Here is an 18797-nt window from a genome sequence, read left to right on the forward strand (position 1 = left end):
CAAAGTTTCTGTAAGGCTAAAGACACTATCATGAAAACAAAACAGCAGCCATCAGAGTGGGAAAAGATCTTTACCAACCCCACATCAGATAGAAGCCTAATATCCAAGGTATACAAAGAACCTAAAAAACTAGACACCAGAGAATCAAACAACCCTATTAAAAATGGGGTACAGACGTAAACAAAAAGTTCTCAATTGAGGAATATCGAATGGCTGAGAAACATCTAAGAAAGTGCTCAACATCCTTAGCCATCAGGGAAATGCAAATCAAAACAACCCTGAGATTTCACCTCACACCAGTCAGATTGGCCAAGATCCAAAACTCAGATGACAACAGATGCTGGCGAGGATGTGGAGAAAGAGGAACACTTCTCCATTGCTGGTGGGGTTGTAAACTGATACAACCACTCTGGAAATCAGTCTAGCGGTTCCTCAGAAAAATGGACATAGTACTACCTGAAGACCCAGTTATTCCACTTCTGGGCATTTACCCAAAAGACGCTCCAACATACAACAAAGATACATGCACCACAATGTTCATTGCAGCTCTATTTATAATAGCCAGAGCTGGAAAGAACCCAGATGTCCTTCAGTAAATGAATGGATACAAAAATTGTGGTACACTTACACAATGGAGTAAGTGTATAGAGTGCTATCAGAAACAATGGTTCAATGAAATTCTTAAGAAAATGGATGCATCTAGAGAATATCATCCTGAGTGAGGTAACCCAGTCACAAAAGAACAGACATTATATACAGTCACTGATAATGGGATACTAATCCCAGAAAGCTCTGAATACCCCAGAAACAACTCACAGACTGTGAAGGTCAAGGAAAAAAAAGAATATATTTTAATTAAAATAGAACTGTATCACATCCCCCTTTCCTTCCTACAGCCCCTCCCAGTTTCTCTCCTATCTCCTCAAATTAATAGCCTCTTTCCCTATATTATTGTTACATATATACATATGTGTATGTATATGTACCCACAAATACTTAATTACAACCTTACAAAAATACATTCGTATACTTTTATGCAAAAATGCTTAAAATTTGTACATTTATCTTTGTTTTTTAAAATAAAGTTAAAAAAAAGAAGCCATAGTCCAGGAAGCAAGTTTTAAATTAGCATAAAATGGTCTTTTCAAATACTTCTGCAGATATGTAAATAAAACTGGTTAGTTGCTTTTTGAGACAGGGTGCTATGCACCCTAGATTGGCACAGCTCTGTAGCCAGGCACACCTAGAGCATATGACAAATCTCATACCAATGACATGAGTGATTTAAAGATTCTTCTCTCAACAAAAACAACGGTTATCTGCTGTGTGTGGCAGTGCACACCTTTAATCCCAACACTTGGGAAGCAGAGGCAGAGAGACTTGCTGTGTTTGAGGCTAGCCAGAGCTACATAGATGGTTTCACCAAAGCCATGTTATTCGCTGAGATTCTTCCCCAACAGTAAATAAGTGAGCAAAATAAACCCATCATACTTCATATAGTCTTCAACTTTTTCTTCATCTATGCTTTAAATTTCTTTTCTTATTTCCTTTGGGAGTTCTGAGATCATATCCAGGACCTCAAACGTGCTAAGCAAGCATTCTACCACCGAGTTCCATCTTCATCTGTATTACTACCTTTAAAACAGGCACATACTACCTATCAAACAGGTCACTCTCTCTTCTTGGGTCATCTTCTTTACGTTCTCTTCAGGATTCATGCCCTGCTCTGACATTGCTTTTTTCCAGAATGAATGGGAAGGAAGAGATACAGCAGGCATGCCCTCAATACTAGTATCACCTAGTTACAGGCATTTCCCAGAGACTGAGGGCTCAACAAAAGCCCAGTGCACGACAGCTTCTGTTAGTGTCTAAGAAGCCCGGAGTGTACCAGAAAGAACAGAGGAAGGCACAGATAGGTGCTGATGTATGAAAGTACAAAGCCATAGTGTTTTCAGAAGAAACTTGGATGTGCATGAAAGGAGAGGTAAGTTGGGACACAGTTGGGAGCTGAAACAGATACTTCTATACACAATCAAGATCTAGACTTACACCCAACAGGAAACAGGACTTTTAAAAGGTTTTGAGAAACGATTCAGTGACATTTGAGCTTTACAAAGACCCCTCTGGTGGCAGTCTTGGGGTAAGCGGCAAGACTGGAGGCAGGGAAGCTTGAGAGGTAAGCTGTGTATCAGGACATGCAGGGCCTAGAGTGAGTTGCCAGAGGGGCAGGGACATGAGTGTAGGGACAAGAGCCTCGGGGAACCTGAGCAGGGCCTCAGGGTCAGGACATCTGAGGGTGGGGAAAGCACACAGGCAGAGTCTAAGAGAAAAGCCTGCATGGGAAAGGTGCCAGCAGCAGCTTCAAACCCTGACAGCACATACATACCTCAGTCAGTGGGGCAACCCGAACCAAGACAGGGAGGCTTTGTCTTTAACTCACCTCCGTGTCACAGCTGCTAAAGCTCACGACGGCAGAATTCTTATCCACATCAAGTAGATCTATTGGAACATCACTCTATAGCAAATGTATAAAACCAGAAAGGTTCAGACAGACAACCTAAAAGTATCCGCAGAATGGTTACTGTAGGGATTCTCCCTAGTTATAGTTTATGTATGCCTTCAAGTGTGAGAGTCTGGGTACTCTTAACTTATTCACACTCCTCCTTCCCTGTTTGTGGGTGATGTTTGAGACAAGCTCTCACCATGTACCATGAACGAGAACTCTATGCACAGGCTGGACTGACAGAAGTTAGCACCAATCTGCCTGCCTCTGCCTTTTCATTTCCAGGACCAAAGGCATGCTTCACTCCTGGCTTCCCCACTGGTTTTTGAAGAAAGGTCTCACCAGGGAGTCTGGCCTTAAAACTTGGGCCCCTCCTTACACTTCTAAGTGTTGGCATTATAGGTGTGCACCACCATGCCCAGCTAGTGGTTTATAGTTCTAGAAAGTAAGTTCAATAAAGAATCAATTTTATTTTATAATCATGTACTCTTTAATATTTAGATTATCAGAAATCACAGAACACTCCTGCTTATCTCCTTAAAGAATAATCTTTCTGTCTTTTGTTTTTGTCAGTGATAAGAGGTTATCATGATCTTTAATCATGGAGCCATTCTGAATATATGAGTGAAATGTGGGTATTTGAATGTGTGTATGTTCATGTGTGTGTAGGTGTCTTTCTTGGTTATATAATAAATAAAAGGTAAAGATGTAACTCAAGTAACCTATAAGTAAACTGACTACCTAACAAAAGATTTGTAAACATCTAAAATTACTGTCTAGAATTTAAAATATTTATTAATAATAAGTATGTGTGTGACTGGTTTGCCAAAAAGACAGATCTAGCTTAACAGTAAGAAACAGGGCATGGTGCTTACCTGTATTAAGACATTATCTATTGCAGTCCGCACCTCTAAGACAAGGCTGTAGCTAGCATCGTCCTTATTCAGTGTAAACTTGTCATTTATGCTGAAAGAAGGGACTGTTGACTTTGCTTGGCTTGACTGTGAAGACTGTTGGTAATTTTCTCTCTCCTGAAGCACCTTAAACTGCAGATGTTCTAATTCAGTCCTGCAGGAAAACACATGTCTTATCTCCCACTGACATTTGAGATCCTTGCAGTGAGTACAAAAGTGAGATACTTCCTTTTGAGAGACTAGGTTTAGAGGCTAAGCTATTCCACACCACCAGGAACACTTTTGCTTCTCTGACTGACCAAATGACTCCACATCATTTATCACTGATCCAAAAACTAAAGCATCCACGCAGTCTAATAACTGTAATATTAATAGAGCTGTATCAAGGCAGGCTGCAAATTACCAACTCCAACACATTTCCGTGGTAGCAGCAGCACACAGCACTGATCAGGAGAAACTAAAACATGCACACGGGAGACCTAATGGCATGAAGCCAGTTAAACGCACTTTTCTATAGGTCGTTAAAGTAGGCACACAAAATAGGAGGAGGTCAGCAAATATCAACATGTTGGAAACCACAAGGATGATGAACCAGCGGCACCACTGAGAGTCCATCAACTACTGCATCGGATTCTCTGAGAGTGCTGTCAAGGGGTGCTATGGTTGAAGGGAAAGGTTACATGCAAATGAAGTAACAGTTGGGGCAATATGAAGGTAGCTAACCCAAATTTAGGGGGGGAGTTCTGAGAAGGAGAGTGAATGGGATGTATGCAATAAACAAAAGAAAATATTGATTTATCCAAGAAATACTTCTAATCAATATTACATATTTACTCCAGTGTTCCATGTGTTGAATGAACAAAAGAATAAAAATTTGTAACACTACTTAAACTCTAGTATAATCAAGAAGGAAAAGACTAATTTTTTTATTAGATTCTCTCTGTATTTACATTTCAAATGTTATCCCCCCCATCCCTCCTTCCCATCCGCATGTCTCCACAAACGTACACCCTCTCCTAATAACCATCTCCACCTCGGTGCCTTGGCATTCCCCTACATTGGGAAAACGCACCCTCACTGGACCAGAGGCCTCTTCTCACACTGATGCCAGACAAGGTTATCTTCTGCTACATATGCAACTGGAGCCATGGCTCTCTCCATGTGTGCTCAATGGTTGGTGTTTTAGTCCACGGGAGTTATGGAGGGTTTGGTTGGTTGATAATGTTGTTCTTCCCATGAGGTTGCAAACCCTTTCAACTCCTTCAGTCCTTTCTCTAGCTCCTTCATTGGTGTGCCCATGTTCAGTCCAATGATTAGCTGCAAGCCTGTTCAACTGTATCTGTATGACGCTGGCAGAGCCCCTGAGGAGGCATCCATATCTGGTTCCTGCCAGTAAGTACTTCTTGGCATCAGCAATAGTGCTTGGGATTGGTGGCTGCATATGGGATGGATCCCCAGGTGAGGCAGCCTCTGAATGATCCTTTCTTCAATCCCTTCTCCTTTATTTGACCTTGTATTTCCTCCCATGAGTGTTTTGTTCTCCCTTCTAAGAAGGACTGAGACGTCCCCATTTTGGCCTTCCTTCTTTTTGAGCTTTATAAGGTCTGTAACTTGTTTCTTAGGTATTCAGAGCTTTCTGGTGCTAGTATCCTCTTATCAGTGAGTGCATACCATGTGGGTTCTTTTGTGACTGGGTTACCTCACTCAGGATGATAGTCTCTACTTCCATTCATTTGCCTAGGAATTTCATAAAGTCATTGTTTCTAATAGCTGAGTAGTATTCCATTGTGTAAATGTACCATATTTTCTGTAGCCATTCCTCTGTTGAAGGACATCTGGGTTCTTTCCAGCTTCTGCCTATTATAAATAAGGCTGCTATGAACATGGTGGAACATGTGCCCTTGTTATATGTTGGAGCGTCTTTTGGGTATATGCCCAGGAGTGGAAAAACTGGGTCTTCAGGTAGTACTATGTCCAATTTTCTGAGGAATCGCCAGACTGATTTCCAGAGTGGTTGTATCAGTTTACAATCCCACCAACATTGGAAAAGTGTTCCTCTTTCTTCACATCCTTGTCAGCATCTGCTGTCATCTGAGTTTTTGATCTTAGCCATTCTGACTGATGTGAGTTGGAATCTTAGGGTTGTTTTCATTTGCATTTCCCTGATGACTAGGGATGTTGAACATCTCTTTAGGTGCTTCTCCGCCACTCGGTATTCCTCAGTTGAGAATTCTTTGTTTAGCTCTGTACCCCATTTTTTATAGGATTGTTTGATTCTCTGGAGTCTAATTTCTTGAGTTCTTTGTATATATTGGATATTAGTTCTCTATCAAATGTAGGATTGGTAAAGATCCTTTCCCAGCCTTTGGCTGCTGTTTTGTCTTCTTGACAGTGCCTTACAGAAACTTTGCAATTGCATGAGGTCCCTTTTGTTGATTCTTGATCTTAGAGCATAAGCCATTGGTGTTCTGTTCAAGAAAGTTTCCCCTGTGCCTATGTGTTCTAAGCTCTTCTCCACTTTCTCTTCTAATAGTTTCAGTGTACCTGGTTTTATGTGGAGATCTTTGATCCACTTGCACTTGAGCTTTGTACAAGGAGATAAGTAAGGGTCTATTTTCATTCTTCTGCATGCTGAGTGCCAGTTGGACCAACACCATTTGCTGAAGAGGCTGTCTTTTTTCCATTGAATGTTTACAGTTCCCTTGTCAAAGATCAAGTGACTGTAGGTACGTGGGTTCATTTCTGGGTCTTCAATTCTGTTCCAATGATCTACCTACCTATCTCTGTACCAATATCATGCTGATTTTATCATGATTAATCTGTAATATAGCTTGAGGTCAGGGATGGTGATTTCCCTGGAAGTTTTTTTATTGTTGAGAATAGCTTTTGCTATCCTAGGTTTTTTGTTATTCCAAATGAATTAGAAAATTTCTCTTTCCAACTCAATGAAGAACTTGGTTGGAATTTTGATGAGGATTGCATTGAATCTGTAGATTGCTTTTGGCAAAATGGCCACTTTTACAATGCTGATCCTTCCAATCCATAAGCATTCGAAAGACTACATTATTTAAAAAAGGAGAGATGGCTCAGCTGCGAAGAGCCCTGGCTGCTCTAGCAGAGGACTCAAGTTCAATCCCAGCACCCACAGGGCGGCTCACAACTCCAACTCCGGTTCCAAGGGATCTGACAATCGCTTTTAGGTGTCGCCCTGGGGAACCAATGATAGCTAGTCCCTGCTCTATTTGGTGCTCTTGAAAGTATGTGTAGCTGGTCTTTGTCACTTGGTGGGTTCCTCTTCCCACTCTTTATTCCCCAGTTTCACCCCATCACTATATTGGAGAGTAGGAAGGATAGAGTGAGAGAGAGAGAAAGACCCACAAATCTAATTTCTTTCCTTTTGTCTCTTCTGTGAGCATGACAACTAACAAATCACACACACACCCCTCTCCCACCAACCAACCTCTTGGGGCCCTAGCATTTATATATTATCTGAAAAGTTCCCAGAATCCCAGTGTCACACACTGCAGAAACTATATCTGCAGTTGGCAAAACCACATCTCTGCTAGAGCACGAGACAAATCATTAGTCAGCTGCTGTAGTCAGTCCACAGCAACCTCACATCCCCACACCTGGGATTAAAATGCAAGCACATTTTTATATAACATTTCTGCGTTTTGTAAAGAAAAAATTTGCAGAATTCTCACTATATATGTGTGTTGTGTACATGTGTGTTCACACATTTACATGCATGTAGATACATTGTGTATGGGTGCGTATGCATGTATGTCATAGAGTGTTGAGACCGGAAATTGGTGTAAGTCCTTCTTGGTCACTATTTATTGAGAATAGGTTTCTCACTGAACCTGGATTTGTAACTGCAGTTAATCTAGCTAGACAGTACTTGCAAACCTCCATCTTGCCTCCTGAGTGTTGGAATTACAGGTAGGCCACCACACCTGCCCACTGATTCTCGGGATCTGAATTCTGAATTTTATGGTTTCCTGGCAAATGTTTTATCTACTGAACCATCTCCCTATTTCCTACGGCAGAAACTAGTATCCCCTGAAAGAATCAGGCATATTAGTTTGTATGATTTCCCAGTGGTCTTTACAAACAAGAACACGCTACTAGTAACATGGCATCTGTTGCCTTAAAGTTTTTGTAGCCTTCAACTATGCCAAGAAAGGGTGAGCTCTTACTTCCCTAACAAGTTAGCTAGGGCTACAGGGTGCTCAGTCAATAAAAGTTTTATCATCTCCCATTTCCTTATTGTATGTGAGCATGGGGTCAACTTTGAGTGGTCCATGAAAGGAACCTCAGAACTCAGAATGAATCAGCATTATTCAGGTTCAGCAAGAGAATTTTACAGGTCAGAATGGTTCACAGGAATAAGTCAACATCAGAGTTAACAAAAAGACTCTAGTCACTTCTGTTCATTCATTTGTAATGCTTTTGGAAAACAGAAGCAAAACACTCCAAGTACCTACAGCTAAGTAAATGAAAACAGTGCAGTTCTGGATCAGCAGGACAGAATGCCCCAGATGGGTGTGGCTCAGCATACCTGGGATCAAGCACCCAGCAGGCAGAAACAAGAGGGTCAGGCGTTCAAGGTCGTCCTGAGCTACAGAATGAGTCACTATGTGAGACAGTGTCCCACAGAACAAAAACCGAAAGAATAATGCATAGGGAAGGTATATTTCAAACTCAAAATACTAATCAGCATGTATATCGAATTTTCTCAAGTCTATATAACTTTTATGAGATGTGTCATTCCTACCAATAAAATGAGGCATGTGGTCCTTCGGTTAACAAGAAGAAACAAGTGCAAACGTTGATGAGATGGAAACAGCAAAGAAGAAAAAAAAACGTTACCTTAAGGAGGAAATCTTACTCTGCATTTCCTGGTTAAGTTTTAGTTCTTCTCCTGGCCCACTTTCCTTATGAGTGGGCTCCGTAGTCAGCCCTGTCACCCAGCCTGGGAAGAAGAATTATAGCCACGAGTTACTTAGCACCAAGTGTGACAGCAGGTAGAACCTAACTACACTCCCCCTTTGTCCACCACCGTTGACCTAAAAGCCCAGGGCTTCTTAAAAACTGGAACAAAAAATTCAAGCTGAAAAATATTCACACCATAAAGGAAGCACTCAAGCATTTCATGATGCTACGTTTTTCTTGAAGTGCTACAATCTTTCAGTTCTTAAAAACTTCAGTTTTCAAGTATGGTATAAGTCAGTACATTCTAGCAAATTCAAACGTGGCTGACAAAGCAGACTTGGCTGTTGCTAATTATTGTCATGGAAGTTTGGACTGGCATGGCTACTGTGAGAAGTTTTTTAATCTGCAAAATTAAGTTTTGATATGAAATGCATTAGGCCAAAACATAGTCCTGATTTTAGTAAATATTTCCTCTTTAAATTGAACAATATAATTTAATTTTAAAGGTACTTGTGACAGGCCAAGCCGCCTTCAAAATATTATTCAAATTTTAGATCTAACACATTTTAGGCAATAAAACCCCTGAGCTAAATCTGCAGTAATTTTCTTCACTTTTTAAAAATAATACATTTGTTTGGATAGGGAGCAAGGCATAAAGGGAAGTATAGCAGGACATCTGTATGAAAGAGATCAGACAGCATGCGGGAATTGGTTCCCTTCTTCCCAACATGGCATCTGAGGACAGAACTCAGTTGTCAGGCTTTGTAAACACATACACCAATTCAATCTCTCTCTCCCTCCCCCTCCCCCTCACACACACACACACACACCTAGATTTTATTTTTTTATTCTTCACTTACCTGAATACGTGGCCAACACGATTTCATCATAACCATCCTTCCCTACACAGCCGCCCTGGATCGACGTGACACTTTCAGACAGCATCTAAAGTAAACGTAAAATCCACTTCATTAATATTTAAACATTTCAGAGACATATCAAAACAAGCCACAAAACTTTTCTTCCTGTCTCCAGATATTCAATACATCCTTAGTGCATGTTCATCACGTGCAGACACTGAGGAAGGCCTGAACAAACGCTAGAAAATTCCAGAATTTTTAAATATAGAAAAGAAGATTCAAAGTAACTAGTCTATTTGTGACAAAACGATTTTAAAAAAGAGAGGTTTGGAAAATTATATAAACAAAAACAGCTTGGTCTAGTCTGTACATTTCTTCAGAGGATTTTTTTTCCTTTTTCTCTAATGATAAAAATCTATGGCTTCACTGCATATTCTTAAGTTAACTTCTAGAGTCTTATCATTACCTCATGGAAGTTGTACATAATATTCTAAAATAAAGATACAGCATTTAAAAATCATATCAAGGGCTGGAGAGATGGCTCAGCGGTTAAGAGCACTGGCTGCTTCCCCAGAGGTCCTGAGTTCAAATCCCGGCAACCGCATGTTGGCTCACAGCCATCTGTCATGGGATCTGTTGCCCTCTTCAAGCATGCAGGCAAAGATGCAGATAGAGTACTCACATACATAAAATAAACAAATCTTTAAAATCAAACAAATAAACAAAAGAGCGTATCCATTGGCTCTAAATACCAGGGAAAATTCTTATGCAAAAATCATTGACACTGAAAGTAAGAAACGTGAGTGAAAATAACCGAGTGTAAGAGAAATGCTATACTGTCCCTTAGTCTTTGAACTGGTACTTTCATTGAAGTATGTAGGCATGTGCGCTCCAGTGGGAGTGCAGAGTCAGACAACCCTGAGGAGTTGTTCCTCCTGTTCCACCTTATATGGCTATGGGGACCAAAAGGAGTCTGCCAGGCTTGGGTGGCACCTCTATGCACTAAAACATCTAGCCAGCTCCACCGCTTTTAAAAGTCAACTCCCCCCCACCCCGGCCGTGCCTCCCCCCCCCCCCCCCCGCCCCCTCTCTCTTTCTCAGGTCAACTTTTATTTTCATTCCACTTTCCCCTCATACTTTCATTTTAATGTAATATACTCGTGCATTTTAATATAATCAAATGGAATTTCTTTAACATGTTTATCTATTTATATGTGTTTGGTGGGTAAGGTACGTGCACATGATTACACCCAAACCAGGACATCTCAGGGCCAGCGTTACAGGCGGTTGTGATCCACTGAAATGCATACAGTGAATAAAGTGTACAAGAGCAGTGCTGGGAATCCGTCAGCAGGGACACCACGACCTCCTCTCACCTAAAACCCAAAGCCATATGAACCTCAACCTCGTTCTAAAGCGGCCTGTCCTCTCAGACCTTAGTACAGTAACAAAAGCACTAGCGTAACAACAGTCTACGAAACAAAACACTACATAGCCACAAAGGAAGGAAATCCTGTGTTTTGAAACAGCACGGATGGAACTGGAAATCATGTGGAAAGCCAGACATAGCACACATGGTCTCATTCATGTGCAGAACACCAGCCTCATCTCACACGAGTTAAGGACTGAGTGGTTGGTGGGTCCTGTAGCTGCTGAGGAGTAGGGAAAGCGCGGGTAAGGGAAAGCTGAGCATCAGTATAGTTACAAACGTGTGAAGTTCTGAGAGTGAAAGGAAACACAGAAAGAAAACGGGTGCTGAAGGCAGCAACTATCTGTCATGTTTCCAAGGGCTACAAGAAACAATTTTGAGCATTTTCACGCAAGAAATATGTTTAACACCATTTAAACATTATACTCGGGGGCCAGCAAGATAACTCGGTGGGTAAAGATACACACTGCCAAAACTGAGGCCTGAGTTTGAGTCCTGGGAACCCCACGGTGGAAAGAGAGAAGCAGTAGCTGAAAATTATCCTTTGCTCTCCACATGTGTGCAGTGGGGTGCACTGACACACATGTGCAGTGGTGTGCATTGGTACACAACATACGCACAAATACCGCTCCACCAACATTAATATGTAAATTTATAAATAAACATAATTTAAGATATTTAAAGGGAAAATATTTGGTATCATCATATGATACCACCATTCATATATAGTTTTTGTTTTCATGTGTCAGAGAAATAAATTAATAAAAAATAGATAAAAATTCTACGTATGGAGAATGCCTGTATATATTGACTCTGTACCTTTTAATTGCATTTAAAACTTCTGAACTAGAAAGACTGTGTCTAGTATTTCCTCTTTGCTGAGAAAACAGGTCCTTAAGTGTCTAGATGCGGAACCATTATTAGGAAGTACCTGCTGCAAGGTACTTTCTATAGAATCCTCACTCTGGCCTACACGTCTATGCTCTTATTATCCTACACAACAATCTCATCAATGAAAACCAAACGTATGTTTTCCCTATACTGTGTTGTTATCATCTATGGTAGCTAGAATAAAATATTTAACACCTAATAAATTTAAAATTATATTTAAGAGTGATAATAAAAAAGGAATTTATTCTTCAGTGCCACTAAACACGAAAACAGATTAGCAATTTTGATAATGGCAACATTTTTACAAGTAATTATTTATCTGTCCTGCTGGTCAGACCTAGAGCCTTGGGTGCTTTAGGAAAGTGTTCAACAATGAACAATGTCCTGGTCCTTCTTCATTTCTGCTTTCAGACAGAGTCTTACTAAAGTTGATGACTCTTCCAGGCAGGCCTTAAATTCCCCATCCTTCTGCCTCAGCCTCTTCTTGGGATTTAGAGGCCTCACAAATAACAACATTTTGGGTTTTTTTTTTTTTTGTTGTTGTTTTGATTTTTGTGTTTTAAAATATTGTACTATATTTTTAACTTACCAAAATTCAAACTATCAACCATCTCTACAATAACTAACCAATAGTAGGTATATAGTCTTTGTTTTGTTTTTGCTTCTGGTTTATAGTATTAGGGGCAGAACCAGGACTTTATACACACTAGCCAAGCCCTCCACACTGAGGTACCACTCCAGTCCCCACACAAGTCTTTCTAAATTAACTTACCTGATCAAATCGTAGCACAGGCTCATTTATATTCTCAAAACTATACACTTCTACCATTCCATCATCTCTTCCAACAAGTAAATCTTTAACCCCATCACCCATGATGTCAAAGCTGTCAACACACAAGATACCTATAAAAAGGGGGAGTTATAAGTCACGAGAGTGGTAAGAAGGAGCATATGCAGTACAGTGTAGACATTTACTTATGTATCTTCATGCCACATAGTTACCAAAACATTAGTGTAAGAAACAAAACAACAGCTTTGCACATAATTGGGTGTTTTTCACAGCAATGCACCCACATGTACATCTCCCTTTGGCTCTGACACTCAGTAACCCCCAGGCTTGTACGTCCTCTTTGGCACCTTCCTGTGCACATGGGCACCTCACACTTCCTTCCCCATGCACAATTCTTTACTACTCTAGCGCTTGTTTCAGCACTGCCCACTCTCTGGCCATCCTCCGTTTTCAGTAAATTATGCCACTAGGCTGCACAGATGAAACTCTTCCCCTTGGTATCAAACCCATACAGACAGACTTTCTCTCCTTTCTACTTCCATAATAGTAAGGCTGAACCAGGATGCTCTGAACTATAATAAACCACGGTAACTACAACAGCTTCCAAGTGCTCTGTTTCCAGTGTGGATGGCTCTTCCCACACCCATCCTCTATGCAACGCCATTAACCATGACACACCTTCCACACACAATTCTCCCAGGACTACCCACTGCACTCTAATTGAAATTCCATTCTCCAAGGCATCAAGGACCTACAGTTTGTCCCTGCTCCTGCAATTGTCCTCAGGCCACATTGCTGCTCAGCTAGCCTGGCCTTTCCAGTGTCCTTCAATGAATCTAGCTCACCTCCACCTCAAGGGCTTTGATATTTTTTCCTTCCTTTTAGAATATTCTTTCCCCAAATCGTCTCAGCTCAAATTGCCTTTCCTGAAAGCACCTTCTTCTTCTGACCACTGATTCTGAGAGGAGCTGTGCCCACCATCTCTCTACCTCACACTGTGACTGTGTTCTCCTCCGATGACCAGGCGCAGTGAGCACACAGTGTGTTCTCTCTCCCACGGAAAGTGTTTGCTAAGGATAAATGAACAGATGAGCAAATACCCTGTATGTATAGAGAGCCATCCCATCTCACTGGCTGACAAGTTGGGTGTAAATCCTTGGAAGTCTATAAAGTCTTGAAAACCTTGGAATAGTTTCTGACCCACTACTGCCTTCTTTATATCCTAGACTTCAATTAATTTCTATCCCAGTTGAAGTGGGGTTTAACATGGACTAAAGGGTATTAGCCTGTATGTCTATCCCAAACTACAAGTAGCATTTCTTATTTTAAAAATTACATCTGCAGTATAACAGTTGCCATAATCAAACAGGTAAATCAGAGGCGGCTCTGTAAACCACTAAGCCTGCTGTCTAACAGAACTAAATCAAACAATACATTGCACACCCTATTGCATTAAATGATTGTTGACATTTTATAACCTGAACTTTGTGGACACCTACCTCCCCGCTTTTTGTCATTTCGCATTTCCCATTTGTGTATTGGTTTGGACACTGTGATCTGAATAAGCCCAAGTCTTCCATCTGATGTGCCAAACAGAAGACCTTCTCCAGAGTCACCTAGTTAAAATTAAAACAAGCAAAAGCATGCAAATGCCGTTTATAAACCTTTTAATATAAAAATCACATTTTTCAAATGCTACATTAAGGGAAAATTTTAAAGGGAAAATATTAGGCATATATGTATACATATCATGATACCATTCATATGTAGTTTTTGATTTTATGTATCAGAAAAATAAACTTATAGGATAGAAAAAGATTCCATATATGCCAGAATGTTAACTCTATACCTTTTAGTTACATCTAATTTTTCTGAAATAAAATGACTCTAGCGTTTTTTCTAAGAAAGCGGTCTAGTGTGTAGACTCGAGGCTATTCTTACTCCTCTGCTCTGAGGTGGTTCCTATGGAATCCTAACAATATGACCTTCACGTCTATGCTCCCAGTAAGACAACAACGTCATCAAAGAGAACCAAACGTGTTTCCCTACACTGTGTGGTTCTGACTGTAGAACTCAGAACGGAGTAGTCACCATGCAGTCACATGGTGAAGCATGTCCCCTACAACTGATTTCATCAATGGCTGGTGATTCATAACTGAGCAGGAGGTAAGCGGAAGAGAACACACTACCACACTGAGTAACAACTCCCTGTGTTGACTCCATCTCTGCATGGCTGGCTGTGAACACCGAGGGTGCTTACCTCCGTCTCCATTATGCAGGGCTAAGACAGTGGGTGGACCAGGAACCTCAATCTCATACGTCACATCAGAGCCCTGAAGGAAAACAAGAATTTTGAAAGCTGAAAAACATTCAAAAGAATATGGGAAATGTTAGAAATATCAATATCTAAATATATAACTCATAAAAACATTTAAAATAAAAGTGCTTTAAGAAAGTAGGTCATAAATATGAATGTGTTTGTCAATAATTTTGCATATATTAAAACACTGGAAATGAAATATATATATGCCATAGAGAAAAATACACAATATATTCTCTACTTTCAATAGTTTTCATTTTTTACCTTTGAACTTTATCAGGAAAAGAAAACCCATAATTAACCAGATCCAAAGACTAGACAAATCAATGAACTTCTAGAGGAGTTCTCAGTTCTAATATGTTGCTTATCTGCAAACCATAGACTGAATCTTTTCAACACTTTCCAGGAACAAGTGTCATTTCTTCTAACTTCTCTGGTATTAACTGGAATTTAACATGGAAAACCTTCAAAACTCTGAGCCCCCCCAAAGCTGCTCATAAGAAACTTCTGGCTTTCCTTTTTGGTATCCCCAACTCACAGCAGCAAAGAGGCAAAATCGTCTACTACTTAGATTAAAAAACAAACAAACAAAAAAAAAAAAAAAAAACAAGCTGGGACCTTGTATTTGTTTTGTTTGTTTGGTTTTAATTTGGCCACTTACATACTTCAGTGAATACACTATACCACTTATAAGACTTTTATGTAGATTTAGAACATGGAAAAGGCCTATGCATATCCTCCATTAGTCATTTTTAAAATTTATAAATATCTCTAAGTAAGAAAGGAACACCCACAGTTGTAAAAGAGACAAGGTCAGAGGATGGAGTATTCTCAAAGGCAGGAAAAGAGAAATGAGCACAGCAGAAGGAAAAAGTTCTGTTTCCTCCTTCCACAGGTCCTTGGTGATTTATTTTTAACAGTAAGAATGCAGGCAGGCATGATTGTACACACCTTTGACCCCAACACTGGGAGGCAGAGACTGATGGATCTCTGTGAGTTTGAGGCTATCCTGGCCTACAACGTTCCGGTCCACACAGAAACTACAAGGTCATGCCATGTTTAGAAAACGATAAAATGACAAACAAACATAAAACAAACGAATAAGTAAGAGTGCAGAGAGCCTCTCATGACACAAAGCAGAGTCTAGAAGTCAGATGAACGCCTGCCCACTCCTGCTTTGTATATTTTGAAACAGGACAACTCCCTACAAAGCTAAGGATGGGTGGTTTTTCTGATTCTCCTGCCTGCACCTGCGGGCTGAGGCTCCAGGCCTGTTCCCCAACATGAAGCTGATGTCGCGCTGGGTTTCAAGCATGCTAGGCAAACATTCTGCCATTTATTTATGCCATGAGTTATTTACTGACTTCTTTCTTCTCTATGTGTTTAAATGGTTTTAAAAGTCAAATTATTTGTCACCTCCTCTTCTACCCAGTTTTTCCTTTTAGTTTTTGAGGACTAGAAAAGCGGTGAAGGAGCAAGCGGGGACAGCAATGACAACAGTTATCCGTATCAAAGTTCTCTGTTCTGATGGGGGCCATTCGGACTGGGGATGGGTGAGCAGAAGGTAGCCGTTTCCCTCTCTCTATATATTCTAAAAATGTTCAAAAGATTTCAACACATTTGCCTGCAGTAAGAAAGAAATTATCAAATGTAAGAATATTTCCTCACATTCAACTTTACAAAGGGTACTCAGCAGGAAACATTAAAGAAACCTTAAAGCATATGGCACTTTGGATGATTTACTGAATAGTGAAGAGCCGTAAAACTTCAAAGGACATCACCTGTAAGACTCGGAGTACCCTGTCCTGGCAGGCCAACACTGGTGTCATGCGTGACAGCCTTTCCACAGGAAGGCAGATGACGTCATTGATTTTGTCCCCAGAAAGGTAATAATTCTGGTCTTTGCAGTCACAGTAGTGATTATAGATGTAACTCGCACTGAGAAAGAGGTCAGAGCCAGATATGTACCTGATGACATTAAAATAGTAATTTAGGACATTCATACTTTAAAGCACAGGCAACCCACTTTCTTTCTTCTTTTATAGATGAAAACAGTTTACTTACATTTTATAGAGGTAAGGCTTTTTTTATTTTCATTTCCCCCACTCAATCTCTATACTCCCTCTCTCTTTAAAGACAGGTCTGTGAGTAGTTCTAGGCTATCCTTGATCTCACTGTAATAGCTGAGGACGACCTTGAAACAATTATCCACTGATTCTTCCCACCAAGTGTGGGGTTATAGGTACAAACCAAGCAGCTTTAATTTTTAGCCATTTGATACACGTGGCACTTCTGATTCTGAAAACTGCAAATGAGGACTATAAGTCAGGCTTCTTACTAACAGGCTCAAAAAAACTAAGAACAGGTATCTTAATTGGTTTGTTTTTTTAAAAACAACATCAAAAGAGAAAACTTTTTAAAATATGTACCATTTACCAAGCAATACCCAAATACCCAAGGTGGCATTTTAAGACTCAGAATCCTATCGAATGTAATTATCTCTTTTATAACTGAATAGCAAAATGTTACCAGGACTATTGGCTCATACTGTGATAGACGGCAGGTGGGGATAACTTCAGCTCCAGACTCAGCTTCCCATTAATGTGCCCAGAAAAGGGCATCTTGACTGACTTTAAAGTATCCGACAATGTGATGGAAATACTTTCATTAGAATGTTATCCCAGCAAAGTTCATTTATAATGGGTTTTAACAGAGTGTAGCTAATAATCACAGCGAGTTTCTAATTCTTGATCTACAAGGCCATTTCAAACACCATTTGAAAACCATTTGAAATCATTTTCACTTGTTGCTGTTGAGTTCACGTCTCACGTCACCAAATGGGTCTTTTTAAAGTCCTCACGGTCTAGAGAAGTGCTATGCACCGCACAATGACACAGAGACGCTATTGACTAGCAGTGTTCAAACCAGGCCTCTGGCTACATGCACAATTTGGCTGCATCGCAGCAGAGGAAGAAACTTAAAAAGCTGCTCCTGGTTACTGCTTGTCAAGTGTGAGGGAGGCTACTGCTGATGGTCTTCCCAAGAAGCTCTTGGGTTAACAGGTTTTTGGAGAAGAGAAAGGAGGGGGACCTAGGGGAGGAACAGTGTGGGAGGGACCTGGAGGAGGGGCGCAGCGATTGGCATATAAAATGAATAAATAAATACAAGTGGGGAAAAAAGAGGGAACTTTAAGGCCTCTCTAGCCCCCATGGCTCAAAACCTAAAATTTCAGGACTGACAAGATGGCTCCGAAGGTAAAGAGCTTGCCATGGGAAGCCTGCTGACCTCAATTCACTCCTCAGAATTCACATAAAGGTAGGAGAGTCACTTTATGAAGCTGCCTTCTGATCTCTACCCATAAACCATCACAACACAGGCCCATCTCTGCCTCTTTTCCTCTTCCCCGCCACTCAATAGGAAACAAAGTCTAAATTTTTAACTGTGAAATTTCACATGCCAGGAAGCCTTGTATCTTTATACAGTCTTACCCAGTTCACCAGAAATCACAACCATTAGCGGGCATCAACTTTAAAGGCCAGGTTTTGTTTCTGAAGACCAGGTCTCACTCTGTCACCCACATGTATGGTGAATTCATTATACACCCCAGATTGGCCTCAAATTTGTGACAACCCCCTGCCTCAGTCTCCAAAGTATGGGGATTACAGACAAGAGCCGCCACATTCAGGGACCAATAACCCTTTTTAACATAGTATTGTTACCTCAAAACCAAAACTACCAAAAACACTTGAGGAACAGGGACCTGTCTGTGTACCTAGGGCTTTTTAAACTTTTTCCATATACCTTATCATTATCACAATCATAACTGAACTAGACAGTGAAAACTGAATTATACAACAACTTTATAATTCAAAATAATTAGCAGAGAGGTTTGAGAACGTTTCCAGCATAAATTATGTCAGAGGTGATGAATATGCTATCTACTCCAATCTGACTTCACACATCACATACAAGTATTAAAGTCACTCTGTGACTTACAGACGCACACAATTACTACTTATCTGTGAAAAATATAAAATATAATTTTAGAAATGCTAGCAAAACAGTGAATGTAAGTGCACAGACACACAGACACACATACAATGTTAAGTTGAAAACATTTCAACAGCCAACAGCTGTGTATTGATTCCAGGTTCT

At 40.4% G+C, this 18797-nt stretch overlaps 1 protein-coding gene across 1 annotated transcript in view; it reads right to left on the reverse strand.

Annotated features, from left to right (window-relative positions):
• BBS7 (Bardet-Biedl syndrome 7) overlaps positions 1 to 18797 on the reverse strand; it is a 36445-nt gene that overhangs the window by 14457 nt on the left and 3191 nt on the right. The window contains exons 5-12 of the mRNA XM_080929558.1: positions 16424 to 16610; positions 14583 to 14655; positions 13822 to 13938; positions 12305 to 12435; positions 9213 to 9297; positions 8290 to 8392; positions 3379 to 3571; positions 2441 to 2515 (exon numbers count right to left, since the gene is read on the reverse strand). Of these exons, the coding sequence (XP_080785684.1) occupies positions 2441 to 2515; positions 3379 to 3571; positions 8290 to 8392; positions 9213 to 9297; positions 12305 to 12435; positions 13822 to 13938; positions 14583 to 14655; positions 16424 to 16610 (964 nt within the window). The remainder of the gene's footprint in view (positions 1 to 2440; positions 2516 to 3378; positions 3572 to 8289; positions 8393 to 9212; positions 9298 to 12304; positions 12436 to 13821; positions 13939 to 14582; positions 14656 to 16423; positions 16611 to 18797) is intronic.

This window comes from Micromys minutus, assembly GCF_963924665.1.
Source record: "Micromys minutus genome assembly, chromosome: 15".
Taxonomy (NCBI): domain Eukaryota; kingdom Metazoa; phylum Chordata; class Mammalia; order Rodentia; family Muridae; genus Micromys; species Micromys minutus.